Consider the following 23477-nt stretch of genomic DNA (forward strand, 5'->3'; position numbering starts at 1 on the left):
GCACGGTCGTGCGACGTGGCTCCCAAACAAAATTTGCGTCCTTTTCTTCCCATAAATAGAGCTTTCTTTTGATGGTATTTTATCGCCTCTGCGATTTTTATTTTTTGCGCTATATACAAAAATAGAGCGTAAATTTTGAAAAAAAAAATCAATATTTTTTACTTTTTGTTATAAGAAAAATCAAATAAACTAAATTTTAGTCAAACATTTAGGCCAAAATGTATTCAGCCACATGTCTTTAGTAAAAAAAAAAATCGCAATAAAAAAATAAGTAGCTACCTAGCGGGAACAGCGACACTAATACAGCGATCAGAAAAATGATCGCTTAGTGACACTGGCAATAGGGAGTGAAAGGGTTAACTAGGGCGGTGATCAAGGGGTTAAAACTTTATTAGGGGGGGTACGGGGGCTACCCTGAACCTAACACTAACTGCTTGTCACACTGCCTGTCAAACTGACACTAAATGCAGTGATCAGTACATATATGATCACTGCATTCAGTGACACTGTGACAGGGGGGTGGGGGGGGGTGATCGCAAGGGGTTAATGTGCCTGTGTGCCCTGGTGTCAGTGTAGTGTTGTGCAGACTCACTGTGTGATGTGATCTCTCCTCAGCGGCGGTTGAAAATACCACCGAGAGGAGAGATCACATCACTTCCCTCTTCCTGTGTTTACACAGGCAGAGGAAGTGACACACGGGGGAGCGCGCGGATTGGCTGAGAGCAATCCGGAGGGGGCGGACAAAAACAAACAGCCGCCCCCTCATCCCGGATCGCTCGGACAGCCACGGGAACCGCCACATGTACCGGGGGGGTCCCGATCGGACCCCCGACCCACGTCTAGGCAGGAACGTACAGGTACGCCAATGTGCCTGTCCGTGCCATTCTGCCGACGTAAATGTACATGGGGCAGTCCGGAAGTGGTTAAGCATCATTAAAATCACTTCTCCAGAAAAAACGACCTTTTTTTAAAACTTTTTTTTCCATTGATACATGTTCCATGGGGCAAGACCCGGGTTCTCAAACCCGTTTTATGACAATAACTTGCGTATTAGGCTTTAAAATGAGCACTTTTGAATTTGAACGTTGAAGTCCCATAGACGTCAATGGGGTTCTAAATGTTATTGGGGGTAAATCGTGCCATCGCCTTGCGAGGCAAACTCTTTTTAGACTTAGATGTAGACTCTTTTTAGACTTAGATGTTTACACACACAGCTCCCGGTCCCCGCTCTGTAACGAGCGATCGCATGTGCCCGGCGGCGATCGCGCCCGCCGGGCACACGCACGGGAGTCGGGGGCGAGCAGGGGGCGCCTGGTAGCCTGCGCGGGAGCTGACGTAGAGCTACGGGCTCTCGCGCAGGAGAGCCAACCTGCCGCCGTAGAATGACGGTGGCAGGTCGACAAGAAGTTAGAATGGCCGAGCCCCGATTGGGTAGATATGGAAAGACAGGCAGTCCCCACCTTCACTCTTGACTTTCTTTTATGAAGCTCTCCCAAGGCTAGGCCTCCTATACTTTGCCCATGCTTATCGCATACCTTCGCGATATGGGATGAGCTCAGGAATAACCCGTCTTTAGTTTCTCCTTGTAAACCCTTAGCACGCATTTTCCATAACCCGGAATTTCTTCCGGGGATGGACATCAGAGCGTTCCGGTGGTGGCTGGATAAAGGGATGTATCGGACCGGGCACTTTATTACCCCCGCGGGACCCATTTCCCTTCCCCACTGTGTTAAGAATCTGGAACTACCTGACTCAGAGATTCAGGTTTCATCAATTGTCACGCTTCTTTCAATCTATCTGGTCCACGAAACCTGAACCTCCCCAATTCACCCCATACGAACAGTGGTGTGGACGCCTAATGGAGCAGAGGGGGGATTTCCTTAATTTATTTGTCACTTGCCATGGATAGCCGCAAAACGTCCTATATGCTGGCGTGGGAGGCTGATTTGCAGGTGACCTGGGACCTGGACACCTGGCACAAGGCCTATGCAACATCATTTAAGGGTATCCTTAATATTTCTCCTGTCGAAGAAAACTTGAAGGTTTTTACCAGATGGTACCTAACACCCCTCCGGCTCTCCACTATGTTTCCTTTGGCTTCCCCCTTGTGTTTCCGAGGGTGCCAATTGAGGGGTTCCATGCTGCACATATGGTGGGACTGCCCAAAAATCAGAGGCTTTTGGAACAAAATTTTCCAATTAGCATCCAAAGTCACAGGCCTTGCGATTCCCAGATCTCCTTCAACGGCTCTTCTCAACCAATTAATCCCCAAGACCTCTAAACCCTCCCGAAAACGAATTTTCTTTATCTTCTTGGGTGCTAAAATTACCTTAGCTAGGGCCTGGAAGCTTCCCAAGGACTCAATTACAGCAGGCAAACGCAAAATTTTGTGGATTATGTCCCAAGAGAAGATGGTGAGCTCTATCTTAGATAATTTTACCTGGTTTAGGAAGATCTGGAAACCATGGGCTTAATACATGGGAATAGGTGAATCTATTTTTGTGTCTGATTGGGTTTAGATCCAGACTGCCTGCAGGTACTTTCTCTCTCTCATTCTTTTTCTCCACTTCCTTTCTTTTTCATTCTACCCACCCTCTTTTACTCTCCCACATTTCCCTGAGTTGTCAGGGAATCGCCCCCAGGCACTGATATTCTCTCGGTGTTGCATGTGTTTTGTAGTGCCTGTTGCAGGGTTTTTCCCTTGTTAATGCTATATGTTGATGTAGATGGTACGAGATGTTTTAGCCTGCTTCATATGTTGGTTGATCACCCTGTCACTGTAACCCCTGGCAGACGTTACGCCATGGGGTGGGCCGACGGGTGGGAGTCGGTTCCCTTCCTCCCGGCACAGTTAGTACCCATTAGGGGTGCGGGGGGGCTTGGGACGGGACTCGCTCTCGAGGGTCCGCAGGGCTTTGAGCCTACCGGGTGTTGCTAGCTTTTGCTAGTAGACGTATTCGAGTGGTAGCTTACTCTAACCCTTGTATGACATGAGTTGCAATACTTTACTGTTGTCACTTTGCGTATTACTGCCTTGTTATGTCATGTATGCCTTTTGAAAATAATAAACATTTTGAAACATAAAAAAAAAAAAAGAAAGTAAAGTAGAAAGAAAGAGATCCATTTTGCAGTTTTGGCAACAACTAACCATGGCTATGTAAAATGACAGTGGTTAGGATGTCAAGTTTCATCTATGACGAAGTATTGGACTTTTAGTTAACAGAATAGTACTCAGAAAAAAGTTAATACAAAAGAAGTGTTCTTACCCGTTAGTTCTCTCTTTACTGGTAAGTCCGCTGGGCATGAATTGCTAGTCATACCTACAACGGTATCACTAAGCCGTGGACTATCACTATAGAGCCCCAAATGGCTACTGGAAAATGGCAACTGCACAGAAAATGGAGGAAAAGAGTGGAAAAGAATGATTGAAAGTAACAGAAAAGGAATATGACAAATACAGGAAAGCACATAAATGGCATAAACATTCGTACCGTATTTGGCATGGAGAGGGCAGGTTCGGTGCATCCATACATATCATCTAAGCTAATTATGCTGTCAAGAACATCATCCATCTGCAAAAGTAAGAAACACATATGTTTTCATATTTATTACATTTGGTAACAAGAATTTATGATACATACAGAACAATTAATATTTTCTTTGGCAGAGTTATATCCATTTATTGAACTGAAGTTTAAACAGTTTTTCCATTTTTATAATTAAAGTAAATATTTTTAAAACATTTCCTGTGAGGGTATTTTCCCTTACTATAGAGAGATTTCACTTCTTCTTGTATCTCTGAAACTGCAAACTAAATGAAATCTACCAAAGGTGGCAAACAAAAGGTGTTATTAACTTGGTTAATGGTTATATACAGTATTTAGGCATTATTGTTCTGTCTTTTTATGGCCATATGCATATTGATAAATTAATTATACATTTGTTTGTATCAATTGTCCCTAAGGATATTACTATTTTTTTTTTATAATTTTTAAAGGACATTTTTTATTTGGTACACTGTTTTAATGCTATAACGGGAGAAAACTGTTTCCCAATGGATCCAGTGAAAAGGATTCTATGGTACACATTTAAAGTGGCGAGTCTTGCGTTTCTTTAGGTTCAAAATTCCCTAAAGGTCTTTCACCACGTAGAACGCCCTGCAATCGCAGGTCATAAGGTACACAATCCCCTTAGTTTGACAATTTGTACATTTTTGGGGGAAAAAAATCTATTCCCATTCAGTAAGATTACGTTTTGGACCGTATTGATGTACTTACAGTATGGGCATCCCCCACATTAAAAAGTGCCCTTACATTAACCTCTTGTCCACTTTATAGCTAGTCATATATATACGACGCCAGTAGGCCAGGGTTTTTTCATCAATTGTAAGTGGAACAAATTGGATATTATATGTAAATATTTGGAATCGTCTTTCCCCTCCCCCCACCTCTCCTTTTTCTTTGTACTGGCTTATTTATTTATTATCTAAGAGGGAAAAAAAATTGCGCTAACCAAGTAATTATAAAGTGATTTAGAAGAGAGGTGCTGCTGCTTGTAAATAGTCTAAATACTAAAAAAGATACGGTACAAAGAAACAAGCGCGCATCCACTCATTGGACTACTAAGTGTCAGGAGATAAGACTCCCGGTATTTCTTAAAGTAAACAATAAATAGTGAATCAGAGAAAATGTATACGTATGTAAAAATTAGCATACACATATATTCTCAAGTGCATTTATATAAGCTGCGCTGTGTATATAAACCAAAGTCAATATAAATAAGCTCTACTATAAACAAAAAGTCCATATATAGTGAATAGTGATCACGATGGGACTTCTGAAGACTTCCAATACTCGGAATCTTGTGATGTTCTAAAGCCAGAAATGAAAAAACCAAGCCACTTACCAGAAATGTAGGACCTCAAATTATAGAGATCATATGAGCCTGATGCATCAGCCTGCCGGCAGAGATACGATTAACCCGTGGTATGATTTAGGGCAAAGACAGCTCCTTCAGTAGCAATAAGGCACTTCCAGCTGGGCTCTTGATTTAGATTTTTAAGAAAGGAGAGATCCACAGACAGGGTACATATCACATCCAAAAGAAGTCCTGGATACTGTCTCTCAACAGGAGATAACAAAGGAGGAAGGCTTCATGGTGCAGTATAACTCAAAAGGAAATGTATTCATGAAACACCCCAGCAAGCGGTACAACCAAAAATATAAAAATGGAACTGAACGGCAAGAAACAAATTGGACAGAGCAGAGGATCAAACCATCTAGCTGAATGATAAAAAAAAAAAAACGTAATGACGTCAAGGTCTAGTGCTCCATCCGACGCGTTTCTCCATAGAAGGCATCAACTGGGAACGGAGGCATGCCATCACGTTTAAAAACTTAAAAGGCAGGAATGACACCGGAAGAGACCTCATGCTTCCTCCTACGTAGTCACCCATTATGTCAGACACCTTAACACAGTTTCATACATAAATTTGCTATACATATCATACATAACCTCAAAAGGCTGTGCCATACAATATCCACCCAATAAAGTTATTAAAATGGATTTAAAAATCAATTAAATGAATTATACTACAAAAATGTATTAATAATATCAAAGGACATATTGTAATTTTCATTAGAAAATCTAGGAACATAATGCGCAGTGTCTTACTTACATAGACTCCTGCTATTAAAGCGGATCTCCCATGCAAAGACGTTTTTTTTTTTTTTTAGTGTAGTTACAAAGCTAATTGCAGGGCTTAAATAAACGTACTTATCTCCTCTCTAACGTCCGCTCCTCTCTCTTTCTGTGTGGAATAAACACTTAATATTCCTCCGTTGCCATTTTTACAATCACGGCCAGGCACTTCCTGGTTCCCGAAATCGCGCAATGTTTCCTCTAACAGGCCAGAATATGATCACAAGGGAGCTATGACACATGTATAGCAAATTTATGTACGAAATTGTGTTAAGGTGTCTGACATAATGGTTGACTACGTCGGAGGAAGCACGATACGTCTCTTCCGATGTCATTCCTGCCTTTTAAGTATTTAAACGTGATGTGCTGACGTTTTGGCATGCCTCTGATCCAGTTGATGCCTTCTATGGGGAAACGCGTCGGGTGGAGCACTAGACCTTGATGTCATTACGTTTTTTTCTTCATTCAGCTAGATGGTTTTATCCTCGGCTGTGTCTGATTTTTTTCTTGCTGTTCTGTTACTTTTTAATATTTTTGGTTGTGTCGCTTGCTGGGGTGTTTTATGAATACATTTCCTTTGAGTTATACTGCACCATGAAGCCTTCCTCCTTTTTTATCTCCTGTTGAGAGACAGTATCCAGGACTTCTTTTGGATGTGATATGTACCCTGTCTGTGGATCTCTCCTTTCTTAAAAATCAAAATCAAGAGCCAGGCTGGAAGTGCTTCATTGCTACTGAAGGAGCAGTCTCTTCCCTAATCATACCACGGGTTGATCTTATCTCTGCCGGCAGGCTGATGCATCAGGCTCATATGATCTCTATAATTTGAGGCCCTACAACATTTCCGGTAAGCGGCTTGGTTTTTTCATTTCTGGCTTTAGAACGTCACAAGATTCCAAGTATTGGAAGTCTTCAGAAGTCCCATCGTGATCACTATTCACTATATATGGACTTTTTGTTTATATTAGTGCTTATTTATATGGACTTTGGTTTATATACACAGCGCAGCTTATATAAATGCACTTGAGAATATATGTGTATTCTAATTTATACATACGTATACATTTTCTCTGATTCACTATTTATTGTTTACTTTAAGAAATACCGGGAGTCTTATCTCCTGACACTTAGTAGTTAATGAGTGGATGCGCACTTGTTTCTTTGTATCATTATTTACGTTCTTGATCTCCAGGCATCGCTCTGTGCTTATCCCGAAAGAAGCGAGACTCCTCTTGCGAAACGCATTGAGACCCAGCACAGCTGTCCTAGACTGTTGGCAGTTACTTTCATGACATATCCAGGTCTTTCAGAAAGGTTTTTTGCATGAATGTAAAATCTACTCATAAGTTGATGTTTAATATATTTTCTTTTTTTTCTGTATTATATGTTATTTTTAAAAGTTTGTTAATAAATAATTTACTAATTGTACTTGGTACATTTAAGGTGTACTCTTTAAAAGTCCCATGGGCAATTTTGTTTTTTGTTGTGTGTATACTACTGGGGAGTATCACCTTCACCCATCTCATACCAGCGCTGTATTTCTTTGTATTATTCACCTTAAGTTTATTACAGAGGACAGACAAGCACTACATCTGGAGAAAAACAGATTTAACTCCCACATATGAAAAGGCTTTTCTGCAGTAAAAGCTGTGAAAATGTGAAATAGACTCCCTCAACAGCTGGTTCTGACCAGCTCAGTAGGCTTTAGCGAGTTTAAAAAAAAGTATCTAGATGCATTCCTAAATGCACAAAATAACACCAGAGACTGTTGATCCAGGGAACATCTGATTGCCTCCTGGGGGATCAGGAAGGATTTTTTTCCTTCACTGGAACAAATTGGACCATGCTTTATTGTGTTTTTTTTTTTACTACCTCTGGATTAACTGTGGGTATAGAATTGTGTATATAGAGGTTTTCCATTTGTTTTTCTACTAGTTGAACTAGATGTACTTTTGTGTGGTATTAAAGCGGTAGTTCACCCTCCTTTCCATCATTAGACCATTAAATTCGGCATCGTAGCGCGAGCTACGGTATGCCGGTCTTAAGTTTTTAATCCCCGTACTCACTGCGGTATCGCTGATTGAAGAAATCGACTCCCGCGGGGAATGGGCGTGCCTATGGAGAGGGAGGATGATTGACGGCCGGCTCTGGCACGTCACGCTCCCCGAAGACAGCCGGAGTAGGTCTCGGCTATTCACGACGCCTGCGCACAGGCTATGCGCAGGCGCCGTGAATAGCCAAGCCTATTTCGGCTATTTCCGGAGAAGCGTGACGTGCCAGGGCCGGCCGTCAATCACCTTCTCTCACCATAGGAACGCCCATTCCCCGGATTCTTCAATCAGCGATACCGCAGTGAGTACGGGCATAAAAAATGTAAGACCGGCATACCGTAGCTCGCGCTACGATGCCGAATTTAATGGTCTAATAAAAAAAAACTTTTTTTTTTTTTTTAACAGGGCGAACCCCCGCTTTAAGCAATGTAGACACATATGAAAGCAGCATAAACAGAGGGTGGGCACACCTAAATAACATGCATTTCATCACCAGGCCTCTGTGTCTAGAAAAGAAAAAACAATACCAATAGGAACAAAACATAGGCATTAAACAAACAACATTTTATCTGAAACTAGTGTCTGCAGATGGCAAATACATAAACCCTGTAAAACTTAGAAAACATGTTACAGAAGACCAGATCACAGCCTAATAGTTCAGTCACAGAAGCCTGATGATGAAACGCACAAGAGGATGTTTTATTCGAGCACGCTAAGGCAAGACCCAGGAGCAGACCACTTCACTTCAGAAAAACTTCTAGAAAAGGGATAGAGTGTCTGGAATAATTTAAGAACAAGGGATTGCTTATCTGGGAATTCCCAATCTTTATAAATAAATCTATCGAATATAGAATGAAGAGGAAGAATTTTTGTGACAAGTTTGAGATTCATGAGAATAGAGGCTAGACACCGTAGTAAATGTAGTGGTAGATTCCTCCAAATTTTTCGTGGAACGCAACTACACCTGGCCTTGCAGAGCATGGAAGAAAAGTGGCCTGCTGTGCACGTGCAAGTGAATGCCTAAGTTGAACAATCTCATAGACAGCAGAGCACATCAGAGAAGCAGTGCAAAAGGGCATGTGAGTGCCTCTTCAATAAAGTTAGGAGCCAGAGCAAAGCAAGGCTGGGAAGCACACATGCTTGCATACACACAGAATTAACATCACTTGCTGACCAGTCACATACCTGGTACATCACTAGACTTCAAGTGGTTTTCCCGGGATGATGTCTGCAGCTGCAATCATCACCCAGTACCCTTTTTTTAGAGTAGATGGTCAGTTCTCTTGTAAAAGCAATCCTATTGACTAACTAAGCACTACATTGCTTTTACATAAACGTACTTTCCTCCCGTTGCTTTACCTGGATCTCCTGTCCCACCAAAAGTCCCAATTGACCAGCCGGTACTTCCACTGGCTGATCTGAGATGCCAAACAAATGGCAAAAAAAAAAAAGTTTAAGTGTCTTAAGTTCAAACACATTAGCCAGCTTGTGTTAGCAATATTAAGAAAATGCATTATTCTCCAGTAAAGCTGCATAATGAGACATCCGCAGTACATGGCTTGAATCTGCAGCACAGCCTATAACTGCTGTATCCACACTCTAAGAAAGTCTCCTCTAAATTCTTCAATACAGGTGAAGGTTTCCTAGAGCAGACTCTGCGGTGGTAGCTCGCTAAGGGTCCTCGTAAAGTTTAGTCAGTGCCTGAAGGGAGGAGACACTGTCAAAAACTTCACTTCCATTGGATGAAAAGCCCAGGACTGAGGCCCTTCCTGTAGGAGGGATATATTACGTTATTTACTATGACGTGCTCACCAGCCAAGGTCTTTGGTTGTAGGGAAACAGAGGTTACAAGCATTAAAAAAAGGACTCAAACTGGCTAACTTCTCCAGGGAAATGATCCAGAAGAGGTAACTTAGACTTGGAAATGGAAGACAAAGCAGAGTTGAGAACAGCTGAGGGACTTGCAGAGAGCGTGGCTAAGCAGGACAGGGGTTCAATGCAACCCCCTTAGTGAAAATTCTGTTTCTTACAGTTATAGTGCCCACTGCTAGGTGACACAGACTCACTCACTGTTTTTTTTTAAAATCAAAGCTTCTTATGGTGGCGATGGGCCAGAAACCCTAGTGGTTCCAGTTTACTTTGCAGCAACTGACATCAGGTCTTGTCCCTTAATATCGCCAAAGTGATGGCTGTAAAGAAGAGGATACCGCACAAACAAGAGAGCAGTCAGGTCCAGGCAGGGACCCAGGAAGATAGCTGAAGGAGTAGTCAGGTTAGTAGCCCAAGTAAAGCGAGGGAGTAGTCAGGTTAATCTGGGTTGGCAACAAACCGGCAACTGGCAGGCAAATATTACAGCTCTTTAGCTCGCAGGTAACTGGTAAAAGGACACAGTACTACCACTTCAAAGACTGAAGCTTAAAGGATAAGTTCACTTTTTGTAACATGTTAAACCCATATTCAAGATGTAACATGCAACATGATACGAACAGACTAGACCCGTAATGTATCGACTTTCTTGTACGAGGTATGAGCAAGCTGATACACTCACAGATCTGCAAGAGACCTGCATGGCACCAGTGATCTGCTTTACAGGCTACTGCAATGAAAATTAATTAATGCAAATTTTTTCACCTGAAATAAAAATGTGCATTTATAAAAAAAATCTAAAAAGTGAACTTTAACTTTAAATAACCTTTTGGTCAGTGTTGTTTTACAGAACTCTACAGGTCCTGGCAGGGATACTACGAGTACCACTGGAAGCCCTGACAGGTATTCTGGAAGAAGGAATTTTGGAAATCTTGGCAGGGATTCTAAGAGAAGAAGTTCTGGAAATCCTGGCAGTCCTGGCCAGACTCCATACAGAGTCCTGTGATAGCTGGAACACAGACAGGTTTGTCACTGCTAGGAATGCCAGGCAATCACACCAGTAAGGAAAACCTGGCCCTGTTTGCTAACTGGAAAGACTTCAAAGAGTTTAAATATTCGGCATGAATCTACCAAAAGCAGTTGATGGTAAAACATTCTTCCAAATCAATGAAAAAATCTAGCAGAGAGGAAAGAGACACCAATTCTCCTGATGGCATTAAGCCCAACTGGCATGTTGTGAGGCAAGAGGGGTTATAGCCTTAAAGGGGCAGTCCTTCAGTTTTTTTGAGCCTAGTATCCATTTCTCCTGTAGACATGGAAGGTCTGAGGCATTTAAGTAATAAATAGACATGAGGAATTGCGTGATAGAAGCACGATGCACTGCTTGTAATAGAAAGGGATGGTGTACTGCACATAATTCAGAGGTGAGAAGTATTGCATTTGCTATGGGTGCATGATGCACCACCTGTAACAGAGATGGACACAGCAGAAGGTCATCCTATTTTCTCTAAGGGGAATGTCAAAGATTTTGGTTGTATCCACAGAGCATAAATGAAAAAATGTGATGTAAACTGCCCTAATGTGAACAAGACCGTAAATACGGATGTGTGAACGTTGCTGTGATGCAAATGTAAAGCTGCGATTCGCTGCGTAATATAACTTCAAGTGATCCTTTCATGAAACTAGTCGGGCGGAACGAGCGGCACACTGGTATCACCCCCTGGACTGCTCAAAGATTCCCTACACTGACGGGTCTGTCTGCATGTATCCGGCCGGTACAGCAGACTTAAGGCTTTTTATTTACTGCAAAATTGTGAGTGTTTAGTACTTATGTTACTCATTATTAAAATGTTAAAAGGGTTTTACACGATCAAGGCACCCTTTGTTTCTTTTCATGTCAAAGTGGTTATCATCATTAGATAATTGGAATGAGGAAATGACCTACACCAGGCTGTCCGTATCCTGTTAAGCCCAGCAGTTTGTGTTATCACATATGCGACCTGAGGTCCCCTGTATTAAGGGACCATCAGGATCTGGTAAGCAGATCTGTGTGCTTTTTCGGTGGAGGCTTCTATTGGTTGGATTGTCACCTATCATCAATACTATATATGCACACCATATATGACTACACCATTTAGGACTTTCTCACATGGGTGGAGGAGGATCTTCTTTTTTCTTTTTGGTCACAGATATGATTTTTTTGATCATTTGATCTATGAGCCCTCTTTTTTTTTTAAAAAAGCAATCCAGCTTTTTATTTCATGAGGACTAGTTGTGTCACTATATGTTTTTTACTATATCACATGACTTATGGACTTTTATTTTCTGAAAAACAAGCAATGGTTCCCCTTTTTTCACTAACATTTGAGGACTGTTTATTTTTGTATTTGTCATATTATTTATCTTCACTGATTTGTATATGCACATTGTTTATGAGGTTTTAGCACGATTCTTTTATTTTTCATCCACAGAGCATAACCCTTCCTTCTCTTCTGCTGAGGAAGACACAAGGGGTTGGTTGTGTGGGCTTTGATAGTGACATGAACACTACTTGTAAATCAAAGGTATAGTGCAGTGTGTGTAATAGAGTGGTAAGAAGCGCTGTGTATAACCGATATGTATTAAAAATCCCTAAGCTCTAAGGCCTCGTACACACGACCGAGAAACTCGACGGGCGAAACACATCGTTTTCCTCGTCAAGTTCCTTGTTAGGCTTGTCGAGGAACTCGACAAGCTTGCTTTGCGTACACACAGTCAAGACAAAATCTCCTCGTTCTCAAACGCGGTGACATACAACGGCAGGGGAAGTTCGATTCCACTGGCTAAACTCTTAGGGCTGGTTTTGCTAATCTCATGTGTTTGCGTGCTAAGTAAAAGTTTGTTAAGAGACGATTTGCACATTTTCTTTAGTCTGTTACAGCTTGAAAAATGTGTATCTCCATTACAACTGCTACTTTTACTCCCGTCTCATACATTATTCTGAGCAAGCGCGGGTTTCTTAGCATACAGACGTTCGAGTTTCTCGTCGAAAACCAGCCCGTCGAGGAACTTGACAAGCCAATTTGAGACTCCCGTGGAGGAAATAAAGAACTTGCTCTCTTTTTGGCTCGTCGAGTTTCTCGACAGTTTCCTCAACGAAAATGTACACACGACCGGTTTCCTCGGCAAAAAAATATCTCCCAGCAAGTTTCTTGCTGGTTTTTGCCGAGAAACAAGGTCGTGTGTACGAGGCCTGAGAGACCAGTTTCACAAGGGAGATGCATGCAGTAGAGATAGAGGGACAGTAAGGTGAGGAAGGAGGTACAAAGCCAGAAAATCACACAAGTATGTTGGATGGCCAATCACACATCTCAGGAAAGGAGACCTCACTTTCTCCTAAATAAAGTAGGATAGGATTAGGAGGACCAGAGGAATGTCTTGTGTATGATATAGCAGAGCTCACCGGTGGTAAGGATACTTGGGGAGAAAGTAGTGTGCGCTGTCAAGCAGGTCTAATTGATAGCATTGATACTTTACATGAAGTCCAAAACTCATTGGTGGAATGGATATTGGAAGGTTAGCTGTAAATATTGATAAGAAGATATCACTGGTCCTCTCATCCTGCCCTTTCCTTCTTTTGTGTGCAAGACATCAATCATTTTCGAAATTAAAGTACTATGGATGCAAACACCGATATAAACAGTAGGAAGCACAATTCCCCTCAATGTACTTACTTCACGTTCTGGATTGGAGCACAAGTTCATTCTGGACATGGGACTGTTTGGTGCACTGTTTCCTGCTGAAGATGAAAGGCGAGTAGTACGGTTTGCAGGAGATGGAGGAGCAGGTGGGGGTTTAGGAGACAGCCTGAGTGGACTAAGATGAGAAGCAAATTTATTGCCATAAGTATCCGACAGATAATCACGAACCTTCTTGTCTCGAGACTGCTGCAGGTGGTAAGATGTTGGGTTCTCAAGGTGTGTCTGCACCTGTATAAAAATATAAATATTCAATGCAAATATATACTTACATACACACATACGTTTGTGAACCCTTAAGAAAGGAATAGATAATGATATGAACAGTTTCTAAAATGTGATCTGATCTTTACATAAGTCATAATGAAAATAGTGTTGTTTAACCACTTCAATACAGGGCTTTTTCACCCCCTTCCTGCCCAGACCAATTTTTCGTTTTCAGCGCTGTCGCACTTTGAATAACAATTGCGCGGTCATGCAACACTGTACCCAAATTAAATCTTTATGTTTTTTTTCCTAACAAATAAAGCTTTCGTTTGGTGGTATTTGATCACCTCTGCGGGGTTTTTTTTGCGCTATAAACAAAAGTGCACTACCAGAGCGATCAACAGCGACATGGTAGTTCATTAAAACTACAAGCAGACAGCTGCAAAGGCTGCCGGGACTTGTAGTTTTCCATTCACAGAGAACCGTAAATGAATGATGTGGCCAGGCAGACAGTGACAGTGGGTGCCTGGAAAAGATGCCCGCCCACTGTCACTGGGGCAGGGGGGAAAGGCTGCATCTTCTGGAACATGTTAGGTTCCACCCTGTTTACGGTCAATAGAGCAAGTTACTCTTAATGTACTGCGGACCATGTTAGCTTTTTAAAAGGGGACTCCTTGGCTGCCATCTGCTTAGTAACATAAAATCTGATGTATAGGCTTCAGTTCTAGAAATAGTCACAAGAAAAAAATTGGGAACATTCTGCATACATTATCTTTTCTACTATAATCCAAAAAGTTTTAATGTGTACTTTAATAAAAAAATAAATGTATTTGCTATGTTATAGTGAACATCTAAAAGTATTCATTGTGATTAAGCACTACCCTGAAAAATTTACTTTTAGCCTAGAATTCTTAAAAACTAGCAGTATACTTCCTGGTAGGCAAGTGTAATCTTGTACCTACAGCCTTATGATTGAATATCAGCAGTGTAAAGTCCAAGGCCCCTTTCACACTGGGGCGGGAGGCGCTACAAATAGCGGCGCTATACCGTAGGATTTGCCGCGGGATTCGGCCACTAGCGGTGCGGTATTAACCCCCGCTAGCGGCTGATGAAGGGTTAATACCACCCACAATGCACCTCTGTAGAGGCGCATTGCGGGCGGTATTGCCGCGGTTTCCCATTGTTTTAAATGGGAAGGAGCAGTGAAGGAGCGGTATACATACTGCTCCTCTCACCGTTACAAAGATGCTGCTTGCAGGAGATTTTTTGCTCTCCTGCCAGCGCATCGCCTCAGTGTGAAAGCCCTCAGGCTTTCACATTGAGGAGGCTGAGCAGGAGTTTTTCAGGCGGTATAGCAGCGCTATTTTTAGTGCTGCAACGCCTGAAAAACTCCTCAGTGTGAAAGGGGTCTAAGGCACTGCCTCCTGAGTGCTAGTCTCAAGCCTCGTACACGGTTGGATTGTTGGAAGGGGATTGTCAGACTGTTGTCCTAAATTCATACCATTAGTATGCTCCTTTAGACAATTGTCAATTGTTTTCCAATTGTTTTCCAATTCTCAAGATTTTGAGTGAGATTTGGTGAGGTAACTACTGTGCTCCTCACTGTTCTCCTTGCTGGAGGCATAGACATGGAGATGCAAAGGCCTGGCTCTACCAAGATGAGTGCCTCAAAAAAGCGATGCAGTGCAGAACAAGGCAAGGCAGTAATGGGGGAAAGATTGGTTGTTTAAGCGACCACCAGCAATAATGGTAGCCAATTCTTTGCCCACTGCCTTTTTTGCCACAGCTTTCAGATCCTCACACTGGCAAAATTACCTGAAGGACCTCAACAGGAACAGGTGGTGGTGCCTGAAAGGAAGCAGGTGTGCTGATTGCAGGGGATGCATTGGGAGTCATAAGGTGTTGCCTCTGCATGAAATGTTGCTGATGTTGCATCTGTACCCGTTCTCGCTGTTCTTCCTGCTGCGCTTGCTCTCTCATCAGCTGCATTCGTAATCCAATCCGAGAAGCCATGGTTGCAGGAGCACAGACTGGGTAACTGTTGACCCCTGAAAAAAAACACATATTATTGCGTTAAATGACAAAATCACTCTCCAACAATTTTTTTTTTTTTCAGGTTACATAGTTACATAGTTACATAGTTAGTCAGGTTGAAAAAAGACACAAGTCCATCCAGTTCAACCACAAAAAACAAAATAAAAAAACACAGTAAAATCCTATACACCCAACTTCATACCCACAGTTGATCCAGAGGAAGGCAAAAAACCCCAGCGGAGCATGATCCAATTTGCTACAGCAGGGGAAAAAATTCCTTCCTGATCCCCCGAGAGGCAATCGGATTTACCCTGGATCAACTTTACCTACAAATCTTAGTACTCAGTTATATTCTGTACATTTAGGAAAGAATCCAGACCTTTCTTAAAGCAATCTACTGATCTGGCCAGAACCACCTCTGGAGGGAGTCTGTTCCACATTTTCACAGCTCTTACTGTGAAAAAACCTTTCCGTATTTGGAGGTGAAATCTCTTTTCCTCTAGACGTAAAGAGTGCCCCCTTGTCCTCAGTGATGACCGTAAAGTGAATAACTCAACACCAAGTTCACTGTATGGACCTCTTATATATTTGTACATGTTGATCATATCCCCCCTTATTCTCCTCTTCTCAAGAGTGAATAAATTCAGTTCCTCTAATCTTTCCTCATAGCTGAGCTCCTCCATGCCACTTATCAGTTTGGTTGCCCTTCTCTGCACTTTCTCCAGTTCTCCGATGTCCTTTTTGAGAACTGGTGCCCAAAACTGAACTGCATATTCCAGATGAGGTCTTACTAATGATTTGTACAGGGGCAAAATTATATCTCTGTCTCTGGAGTCCATACCTCTCTTAATACAAGAAAGGACTTTGCTCGCTTTGGAAACCGCAGCTTGGCATTGCATGCCATTATTGAGCTTATGATCAACTAAAACCCCCAGATCTTTCTCCACTACAGACCCCCCCAGTTGTACTCCCCCTAGTATGTATGATGCATGCATATTCTTAGCCCCCAAGTGCATAACTTTACATTTATCTACATTAAACCTCATCTGCCACTTAGTCGCCCAATCAGACAGAGCATTGAGGTCGGCTTGTAAATTGGAGACATCCTGTAAGGACGTTATTCCACTGCATAGCTTGGTGTCATCTGCAAAGACAGAAATGTTACTTTTGATCTCAGACCCAATATCATTTATAAATATATTGAAAAGTAAGGGTCCCAGCACTGAACCTTGGGGTACACCACTGATAACATTGGACCATTCAGAGTAAGAATCATTAACCACGACTCTCTGAATTCTGGCTTTCAGCCAGTTTTCTATCCATTTACAAACTGATATATCCAATCCTGTAGACCTTACCTTACACATGAGCTGTGTGTGCGGAACTGTATCGAACGCTTTTGCAAAATCCAAATATATCACGTCCACAGCCACGCCTCTGTCCAGGGTTTTACTTACCTCTTCATAAAAGGAAATCAGGTTTGTCTGACAACTTCTGTCTTTCATGAATCCATGTTGTCTGCTGCTTAAATAGTTTTTTTCCAGCAAGAACTCATCCATGTGGTCTTTTATTAAACGTTCCAGTATCTAGGTTATTTAGGGATCTTGCTATGTATAAAGGTTATTCCACCATTAAATAATCACACATATACATGCTACCTTTAGATACTAAAAGATGAGATTTATTCATAAACATTAAGGAAGTTTGTGCATTTTCCTTATGTCGCTGACACACAACCATTTTTAATGGTCTAGAAAAACAACGTTTTTTTTTCGACCTGATTCTTGTCGAGCCTGCCTGCCTTGCCTACACATGAACGTGAAAAAAAAAATGCTTGAGCAAAGCGCGGTGACGTACAACACGTACGACGGCACTATAAAGGGGAAGTTCCATTCGGGGGGGCTGCTTTTGCTGATTTCGTGTTAGTAAAAGTTTGGTGAGAGACGATTCACGCTTTTCAGTCTTCCTGCTTTTCAGTCTGTTACAGCGTGACGAATGTGCTATCTCCATTACGAACGCTAGTTTTACCAGAACGAGCGCTCCCGTCTCATAACTTGCTTCTGAGCATGCACGTTTTTTTCACGTCGTTAAAGCCTACACACGACCGTTTTATTCACAACGTGAAAAACGACAACGTGAAAAATTACAACGTTAAAATCTACGCCAAAAAATAGAGCATGTTCTAAATTTTTTATGACATTTCACGTCATGAAAAACGGTCGTGTGTACGCGGCATTAGAGCCAAAATCAAACCAAAACAGCAATAAAAACTTGACCTGAATTTTTTTTACCACATTTACAAGAAAACCCAAGCTGTCCATAAAAATTGACAGGGGGTGGAACAAACTATAACTTTGTCAGGGCCATGCTATAGTTTATCTCTGACACTTCCTGGAAATGTTATGGCATTTCCTGTTAAATGCTATGGCATTTAATAAATGCCATGAAAGTAAAATCATATAGTGAATACTTTTACATACAGTTATTGTAATGCAATATTTTTAGCAGTAGCTTTACTTTTAACTCTAGTGTGTTGTTTTTTAAGCCTCGTACACACAATCAGTCCATCCGATGAGAACGGTCTGAAGGACCTTGTCATCGGTTAACCGATGAAACCGATCGTGTCAGAACGTGGTGATGTAAAACACAACGACGTGCTGAAAAAAACAAAGTTCAATGCTTCTAAGCATGCGTCGACTTGATTCTGAGCATGCGCGGGTTTTTAACCGATGCTTTTGCATACCAACGATCGGGTTTGACCTATCGGTTAGGCTCTCATCGGTTCAATTTAAAAGCAAGTTCTCATTTTTTTGACCGAAGGTTAAATAACCTATGAGGCCTACACACGATCGGTTTGGACTGATGAAAACGGTCCTTCAGACCGTTGTCCTCTGGCGATCCTATCGTGTGTACGAGGTCTTAGTCTTCTCCAACATTGTTCCCCGTTTGTGCTGAAAACCACCTAGTGAGGAAAAGCAAATGACTAGGTCATCTACTTTTTCATAATGTAGCTCTCAAAATATTGCAATTAGCAGCAATATACTTCATCTTCTTTTGTTTCATCGCTACAACTGGTTTTCCTTTAGATTAACAGTGTTCAACTCATTCACTGTTTTCAGCTAGAGCTCAGGGGAATTTCAGAATAAAAAAACACCTAAAAGGCTTTGAAAAGAATGCTGAAAGAAGTCAGAGTGGTAGGTATCACTTTTATAAGAAACATATTTTGGAAGTTTGGTTGTAAAGGCAGAAGTTGTATCTTAAAACAGAGCTCCACTCTTCTTGCCAATTTTCTCCAAAAAGCACCCTGTTATTCTTTTTTTTTTTTACAATATAAATAGGATACTGGTATCCTATTTTACTGGTATTTCTTCTTCTTACTTACAATTATGATATTTATCACAGGATCCCAGCAGACAGGGTGCGGCCATTATAAGTGTGGTCATCTGAAGCCCTCTCCTACTTGCTTCCAGGAATCTGTGCAACTGGCTACCCAGCATGCATGTCCCGATCTCGCGCCTGCGCAGTAAGGATGCAGCATGTTGCACTGTTTACAGGTTGTCATAACAAGGGCGGTGGGTGTTCCCACTCCATTGCTATGGCAACCTGTCAATTAAGACGGAATTCAAGTGCGGTTCAAAGACTTCTGGGATAGATCACGCAGACATCCCAGGAGTCCTAGCAAATGCCTAATGACGACATATTACCCCTACCCTGCGATCACTGCACTGGCTCACCGTGGTAGATCGCGTTGAGTTTAAGGCTCTTTGTCTCGCCTATCGCGCTTATTATGGGACGGGCCCGCAATATCTGAATTCCTTGATAACGCAATATGCCCCTGCACGAGCACTCAGATCACTAACAGCTGGTCTTGTCACTTGCCCATCTGCCCGTTTGCTTACCTTTGGGGGCAGACGCTTTTCTGTGAGAGCAACGGCTCTATGGAATAGTCTCCCTGTTTCCATTCGGTCTCTCCCCTCTATTACGGCCTTTCGTAAAAGGCTAAAAACTTGTTTTTTTGAGAAAAAGCAGGCTGAGTCATGTTAGTTCTCCCTGTTGTTCCCTGGTGATCTGTTTTAGTTTTTTTTTTTGCTCTCCTTTTTTCTTTTCCTTCTATTTCTTTCCCTTCCTAACTTGATTTATCTATTTCCAGTTATGTTTTCTGCGCTTAGACACTGCCCTGACGGGTCAGTATTTGGCGCATTATAAATCTATTAAATCAATCAAATCACTAAATACTGAGCAAAATGCATCATTTAAAAGTTACAACGAATGTAACAGAGTATGTAAAAAGAAAATCAAGGTTGTAAAAACTCAAAATGAATGACAGACTTCAAAAGAGAGAAAAGGGTCAGTTCTTGACATGCAAAGGTAATTTCGATTTGGTGACTGGGGACAAAGACAAAAGTAACTACAGGCAGGTTAGTTTAACTTCTATGGCTGGGAAGATACTTGAGATCATTAAAAGAATAAAAGACCACATAGATTCGTTTTTGTTAGAATTTTTTTTTTTTTTAAGCAATAGTCAGCATGAATTCATGAAAGAATTAGGCCCCTTTCACACTTTTACGATTTGGGACTGTAAAGATGCATGACAAGTCATTCCCCATGATTGCCAATGACTACCATTCATATTAGTACGACTTCAAAGTAGTCCCTGCACTACTTTATCCCTACTTCAGCCCATTGAATATCACTGAAGTCGCATCAAAGTCAGATCGCCATCTTAACTGATCCGACTTTGGCGCGCAACTTGTGCTCTGATGATCATGAAGGGAAACTCCATGCCCAAAAAAAACAAAAAAAAAAACGGCATGGGTTTCCCCTCCAAGAGCATACCAGGCCCTTCTGTCTGGTATAGATTTTAATGGCCCCCCTTCCTCAAAGCACCTACCCCCCCCCCCCCCCCCATGTTGAGTGCATGCGGCCTGGTATGGTTCGGGGGCGCTTGCATGTCTCCACCCTCCTACTTGACCTGCCGGGCTGAGTGCTTTGGATAAGGGTCTGGTATGGATTGTGGAGGGACCCCCATGCAGTTATTTCGGTGTGGGGGTTCCCCTTAAAATCTATACCAGACCGAAGGGCTCAGGTATGCTCTTGGAGGGGGAACACATGCTTTTTTTTTTTTTACATTGTGCGTGGAGTTCTCCCCAAAGATTCATACCAGACAGTGCCTAGTATTGCAAGGCAAAGTCGGATCGACAGCCATACGTCTGTCGTGTCGTACAAGTGTGAAAGGGGCCTTAGGGTGACTCAGGATCCTTGTATCTAGAGCCACTTCCTGATGCAAAGAGGCCATTGTTGCTACATCACAAATTTACTGGATCCCTCTACGGAATGTTCACCCCGACTTGGTATCAAATGGACCAAAACAAGGGCCCTAGTTAGTCAGCTCTTATGTTCTAGAAATGTATATGGACCTTTTGGTTATCCCAGTTGGTCGCCCAGTAGACTGTTCATACCTATAAAAGTAGCTTAATTGTTATGCTTACTGCACTATACCTCTGCACGGGTGAATGTTTGTTCAGATGTTATTCCTATTACAATAAAAATGATTGTACCAGAATTCATGAAAGAATAAAGTTGTCACACAAATCTGATTTCTTTTTATGAGGAAGTAAGTAAAACCTTAGACAAAGGAGTGGATTTGTATATATCATATACTTAGATTTTGCAAAAGTGTTTTACACAGTTAAGTGTAAGTGAAAGGCTGAAATAATTTTTTTTTATTTTTTTTTTAAAGTACAGCTTTCCCATGTACAAATATACCAATAATGTACCTCTGTTGCAGAAAAGAAAAGGCTGTCCCTATGTTCGGGAGTAGGCGTCACCTCAGCCTCTGCTTTCTTCTATGGAACACTCCTCCATGTCTTCCTGGTATCTGTCCTGCAGAACGCCTGAGCTGTTAGTAGAGTGAAGAAGTTCTTCAGCAGCTGACCTCAATTAAAACACACCCTACTCTTGCCCTGCTCCTCCAGAAGATTGCTCCCGCCCACCTCCTCACTACCTTAGTTCCTCCTCAATACCTTAGTACAGCCCAGTGCTCCAGAGCTTTCCAAAACCAGTAATGAGGTAGGTGTAGTCCACAGAAGTAAAACACACCCTAGTCTGTGATACAGTTAAGCCTCGTACACACGATAGGTTAACCAGAGGACAACGGTCTGAAGGACCGTTGTCATAGGTTAACCGATGAAGCTGATTGATGGTCCATCACGCCTACACACCATAGGTTAAATAACCGATCGTGTCAGAATGCGGTAACGTAAAACACAACGACGTGCTGAAAAAAACAAAGTTCAATGCTTCCAAGCATGCGTCGACTTGATTCTGAGCATGCGTGGATTTTTAACCGATGGTCGTGCCTACTAACGATCTGTTTTGACCTATCGATTAGGAATCCATAGGTTAATTTTAAAGCAAGTTGGCTTTTTTTTAACCTATGGTTAAATAACCTATGGGGCCCACACACGATCGGTTTTGCCCGATGAAAACGGTCCTTCAGACCGTTGTCCTCTGGTTAACCTATCGTGTGTACGAGGCTTAAGGCGTTTAATATGAGATTTCTGGATAGTCACATAATGCTACAGGAAGCCAGGGCTCAGAATGCATATTTTTTTAATTTTGGAAAGAGAGGGTACAAATTCCAGGCTGCAATAGACTAGATGAGTGAGAGATAAGCACATTGGGATGGCTTGGGCTAAAGACATTAGAAAAGGCTTCTAATTATTATAAAAAGTGAAATTCTTCTTGATAAATTGAACTTAGCCTTTAAAGTCCACAAGCTTAGAACAATCAGTTTGTAAATGTACAGAAAACTGGCTAAAAGACTGTATTCAGAGAATAGTGGGTAATAATTCTTACTCTAAATGGTCCAAGGTCATTAGTGGTGTACCCCAAGGTTCAGTGTTGGGACCCTTACTTTTTAACATATTTATACGTGATATTGGGTCTGGGATTAAATAATAATTTCAGTCTTCACAGATTACAACAAGCTATGCAGTAGAATACCATTCTTACAGGATGTCTCCAATTTACAAACCAACCTCAATGCTCTGTCTAATTGAGCAACTAAGTGGGAAATGAAATGCAATGTTGATAAATGCACTTGGGGGGCAAATAACATGCATCATACATTATAGAAGGAGAACAGCTGGGGGCATTAATGGTCAAGAAGGATCTGGGTTTTCTTTTAGATCATAATCTTAACTTCTTCAGACCCTTTTGGCGTTCCCCGCGCGCGCTCCAGAGCGCGCAGCGGGGAAACTCTGTGTTGGCCGTGTCCCTTGGACACAGCCAATTACAGTTCGCCGCGAACGGCCAATCAGAGTGGCCGTTTGCGATGCGATCTGTGCGGCCAATGAGAGCTGATCTCATATGTAAACATATGAGATCATCTCTCATTGCCGTTTTACACAGAGACAGCATCCTGTCTCTGGAGAGGAGACCGATCTGTGTCCCTTGTACATAGGGACATAGATCGGTCACCTCCTCCAGTCACCCCCTTCCACCTACAGTTAGAACACGATGCAGGGAATACATTTAACCCCTTCCTCACCCCCTAGTGTTAACCCCTTCAATGCCAGTCACATTTATACTGTAATTAGTGCATATTTATAGCACTGATCGCAGTATAAATGTGAATGGCGCCAAAAATGTGTCAAAAGTGTCCGATGTGTCCGCCATAACGTCGCAGTCCGAATAAAAATCGCAGATCGCCGCCATTTCTAGTAAAAAAAAAAAAGTAATAAAAAATAATAATTCTGTCCCCTATTTTGTAGGCGCTATAACTTTTGTGCAAACCAGTCGCTTATTTCGATTTTTTTTTTTTTTTTTTTACCAAAAATATGTAGAAGAATACGTATCGGCCTAAACTGAGAAACAAAAT

The 23477-nt window shown here is 41.9% G+C and overlaps 1 protein-coding gene across 5 annotated transcripts in view; it reads right to left on the reverse strand.

Annotated features, from left to right (window-relative positions):
* Window positions 1-23477, reverse strand: part of TFEB (transcription factor EB) — a 111519-nt gene that overhangs the window by 18921 nt on the left and 69121 nt on the right. For 3 of the 5 annotated variants that reach the window (XM_040337674.1, XM_040337669.1, XM_040337672.1), the window contains 4 exons: window positions 15377-15609; window positions 13331-13585; window positions 3492-3572; window positions 3267-3387 (listed from right to left, as the gene is read on the reverse strand). In XM_040337674.1, the coding sequence (XP_040193608.1) occupies window positions 3267-3387; window positions 3492-3572; window positions 13331-13585; window positions 15377-15574 (655 nt within the window). In that variant the 5' untranslated portion in view covers window positions 15575-15609. Of the gene's footprint in view, window positions 1-3266; window positions 3388-3491; window positions 3573-13330; window positions 13586-15376; window positions 15610-21372; window positions 21495-23477 lie in introns of all 5 variants that reach the window. The other 2 variants (XM_040337671.1, XM_040337670.1) reach the window with 2 other exon arrangements.

The sequence above is a fragment of the Rana temporaria genome, chromosome 2, assembly GCF_905171775.1.
Source record: "Rana temporaria chromosome 2, aRanTem1.1, whole genome shotgun sequence".
Classification (NCBI taxonomy): Eukaryota; Metazoa; Chordata; class Amphibia; order Anura; family Ranidae; genus Rana; species Rana temporaria.